This window comes from Salminus brasiliensis, chromosome 1 (genome assembly GCF_030463535.1).
Source record: "Salminus brasiliensis chromosome 1, fSalBra1.hap2, whole genome shotgun sequence".
NCBI classification, from domain to species: domain Eukaryota; kingdom Metazoa; phylum Chordata; class Actinopteri; order Characiformes; family Bryconidae; genus Salminus; species Salminus brasiliensis.
Genome location: NC_132878.1, coordinates 14,030,547 through 14,034,677, shown reverse-complemented (window position 1 = coordinate 14,034,677; position 4,131 = coordinate 14,030,547). Strand labels below are relative to the sequence as shown.

At 48.8% G+C, this 4,131-nt stretch overlaps 1 protein-coding gene across 1 annotated transcript; it reads left to right on the top strand.

The window, feature by feature from the left end:
• The first annotated feature begins 737 nt into the window (after positions 1–737).
• On the top strand, positions 738–3,106 carry ier5l (immediate early response 5-like). The gene has a single exon (XM_072692810.1). It carries the CDS (start codon positions 909–911, stop codon positions 1,797–1,799), a length of 891 nt encoding a protein of 296 aa, XP_072548911.1. The 5' UTR covers positions 738–908; the 3' UTR covers positions 1,800–3,106.
• Positions 3,107–4,131: the final 1,025 nt, after the last annotated feature.

Below are 4,131 nucleotides of genomic sequence, written 5' to 3'. Positions count from 1 at the left end.
TATATATATATATATATATATATATTCAGTTTTGTGTCAAATTTGAGGCAGTTTTTTCATAAATTGTTAGCAACAGAAGAGTATATTTCACTAGTTACATGGTTTATAAGATGTACACGTAAAGTAGGGTAACTTATTTACTTGAATAACTAACTAAAATGTATTTTTTTAAAAGGAAAATGTTACATTTCTGTGCTAATTTCAGTCATTTGCAGACTACACACTGTGAAAAGCCATTTATTGAAGACTTAGAGCAGCAGTCAGTCAAAACACTGCAGTTCTGAGAGCAATCAACAGAACAGCAGCCTTAAAAAAAAAGCGCGGGGGTCACGCACGAGCTGTATAGAAAATATATTTAAAAAAAAAACACTTTCTGACTCGTTTTTGCCTCTCTTTCGGTTTTTAGTCTAATTTAGCCTGAAATTAGTTTTGTAGACGTTTGTTAAACTGTGTGAAACCGTATCATCCTCAACATGTGCGCTCCCGGAGACGACCGGGTCCTCAACCGCCTCAGCGCCTCATGAGAACATTCCAGTTTGCTAAAGTCAGTTTGGAATTTGAATAGCACAGAAGAACCGCCTCGCTCTGATTGGCTAGAATCGTCGCGGGTGGCCGGGACTTGCCTGCCACTCACTGGCGCATCCGGCCGCCGATTGGGCGGCGGCGAGGAGGGCGGGACACGGCGTGGCTGTATAAATACCATGGGAACGGGTTTGAAGCTAAATGCTCGCTGGCGCCTTTCGCTCGTACTGGAAGCGACGAGCGCGATTCAATGTTTCTCCAAGGAGTGCAGCACTCAGACCTTCTCCCCCGACCGAAACGTCGCGATTTCGCCTGAGCTGAGCGCTTTTCCTCGGGTGTAAGGAGGCGTCGGAGGGCACCCGTAGCAGCAGCCAGCCCCCGAGACGATGATCAGCGCGGCGGAGTGCGCGGTGGACGCGCAGAGCCTCATCTCCATCTCGCTGCGGAAGATCCACAACTCGCGGACGCAGCGCGGCGGAATCAAGCTGCACAAGAACCTGCTGGTGTCGTACGTGCTGAGGAACGCGCGGCAGGTCTACATGAACGAGAAGTACGCCGAGATCTACAGGATGCAGCAGTACGAGGAGGTGATGACCGTGTGCAACGAGATCCAGGAGCTCGACCCGCTCGACGTGGTGGCCGCCGCCGCAGCCGCGGACGAGTGCGAGGACGCCGGAGTCGCCGAACAGCAGTGCTGCGCGGGCGGCATGGCCGGCATGGCCGGCGGGCAGTCGAGCCTGTGCGTAGCGCAGCCGTGCTCGTCCCCCTCCGCGCCCGAGGAGGCGTGCAAGACGTCCGAGCCGCTGTTCTACCGGAGCTGCTGCGCGGAACCCTACCCGCCGCCGCCGCCACCGTCGCCGTGTGACTTCTCGACGGCGCACTGCAACAAGACCACCGTGCTGGACCTGGACACTCATGTGGTCACCACGGTGGAGAACGGCTGCCTGCACCAGGACTGCTGCACGCCGCTGCAGCCGTGCAGCAGCCCGGCCAAAAAGCGCAAAGTGTCGGACTACAGCGGCTGCTGCTATTACGCGCCCGAGCTGGAGGACGTTTCGGTGGAGCCCGCGCCGTGCAAGCGAGCCAAGCTCGAGGACTGCTGCTCGGACTGTTTGGACACGGCCAACATCTCCAACTTGATCTCCATATTCGGCTCGGGCTTCTCGGGACTCGTGAGCCGGCAGGCGGACTTGGAGCAGGCGTTTAACGGCCAGTTCTGCAGCAAGCAGGCGCTGGCTAGTTTAGGCGCCTGGACGAGAGCCATCGTAGCTTTTTGACCCCGCGTGCGGTGAAGAGAGACACACAACACAACCCTGGACTCGAAAGACAAACGCTTTATGAAATTGTACAAAAGTCTAAGACACAAATCGACTTTATTTTTGCAGCGAGATGTTATTTAAACGTGTGTTTTTAAGTTACGGTGTAGTTTCGTTTCGATGCTAGGGGGAGGGAGGAGGGAGTGTGTAGCCCAAGTTAGCTACCACTCGGGTTGGGACGTGTCCTTTTAAAGCCGACAATGTTGACATGGTTTTTAAAACGGTTAAACTTTACTGAAATAATCTTAACGAAGTTGAATTTCGTTGCCTTAAAGCCCCCCTCAGAAAACCAGAGCGGAAACCTGCTAGCTGGCGCTAGCTATCACCACGAAACTGAACGAGTCTGAATGTGTTTTGCTAGCGGATTGTTTCTTTCTGCTTTTCTCTGCTTTTCAGTTTGAACTTTTCACAAAGATGTCTTGTAAAATAACATTACCCATGTAATGTTTGAAATAATCCAAGCGAAATCAGCCTAACGTTGCACGGTCTCAGTAAATAATGCGTTAGAGGGGTGTGTGTACTACTTTCACTAGGCTACATGGACCATCCTACGTTTTATCTCTAGCTATAGTTTCTGAAAAGGCTTCACAACAGCTCCAGAGAACTGGCATATCTCTAATATCAAGCAAGGCAATCGAGTAGGCTAATGAAGGTGCAATATTTCCTGTCTGGTTTCTTGTCTTCTCTGTATTTTGAAGTGGCCTGGTGCGTTTTGTTGACTGCACTGACTTTACAGCACCAGTTTCCTCCCCAGTTGTGTTTGTAGTCCACCTCTGCCAGCCACCTCATCACATTGAACGTCGGGGGCCATTAATTAACACTACAACTCCCAGAATGCACGACGACGGAATTTAATCAGCCAGGTGTTTGGGTTCATTCTTGTTAGTTTTTTTCTATTTTTTTTTTTTAGGTTTTATTTTTATTTTTGTTGACTGTTTGGTCTCCAGAGCGTCAACATTTCCCCCCTTTTACTCTTCAAAAAGTTGATTAAGCCTTCACAGTAATTCATGATGCCAGCATTTGCTTGGTTTTGTGGGTTTGATTTTATTTTCTACAAATGTTAGACCTTTTGTTCTAAAAAGGCAATCTCATAAGTTAGCCATAAGTCCTCACATTATATAAGCACTATGTGTACTGAATTAAAGACGTTTTCAGACGTACTCTCCATATTTTGTTGGTATTCTTGTATTTTTGTGCATATTAAATTGTATATCACCGGGTAAAACTGTTTTAGAAAGTATTTGTTTAAAATTTATAACCTTAATAAAAAATGAAATTCATTTCTGGCTACTTCTGGTGTTCTTCCTTCTTGGGCTGACTTGAGCAAGCTTGTAGGCCTGTTCAGATCAGTGTCCTCAGCCACATCATACCACTCTACATACTACACTACCCCATCATATTCAGGGACAAAGTGGGCCTATCAAGGCCTACTGAGGCCTGTTCACTTTGTGGATGCTGAAACCAATATGAAGGCCTAGTAGGAAGGCTTGTGGAAGTTAGTGTAGTTGGTTAATAAACGTCCCACACTGGCCACACTGGTCTGGGTGTCCTAACGCAGTACTAACACGGTTAAAGGAGCGCACAGGACAACCTGAGGAGATGTCAAGAAGGCCTTACAGCGCATTGGTGCTAGTTTATTTATACCCTATGGCCTTCTGATTTTGAAGCATTTAGCCTGTTCAGAAGCCCATGTGAAAGTGATAAACAGAGGCTTTCTGAATCCAACACAACAGCATACGCAGTAAACGGACACTGCAACTCCACACAGAAGCAGAGACATGGTCAGTTGGTGTGTTTCTGCACAGTATAGCCTGCTGTAATTTCTAACCAGTGCTGTACTGGGCGCTGCTGTGAGCTTTTCCCTTTTTTCCTTCTTTTTTTAGCCAGGCACTTTTGCAAAATACTCGCAGGCTGTGTTATCTCTGCTGTGTGCCACATGGTGGTGTTCTTCAAAATCGATGAATGGAGGTATTAGAGCGCCTATGGAGCGGCACCTCGGGCTGACCTCGGATCCGTTTGCTCCCCCATAACCACCCCCACCCCTCCCCATCCTCCCCATCCTCCACCTCCTCCTCCTCCTCCTCCTCCTCATCTTCCATCTCCAGCTGAAACCTCTCCACTCCTCTCAATTTGAGCTGCTGCTGCAGCGTCGAGCACAGGGGTCTGCACCTACTCCGGCCAGGCTGTTGTAAAAAATAATGATGGTACTGCAGGTAAATTCGGCGACATGAAGCAGACAGCAGGAGCTTTAGGCTTTAAAGCGTGCATTAACACCGTCGTAGCGAGCCGTATT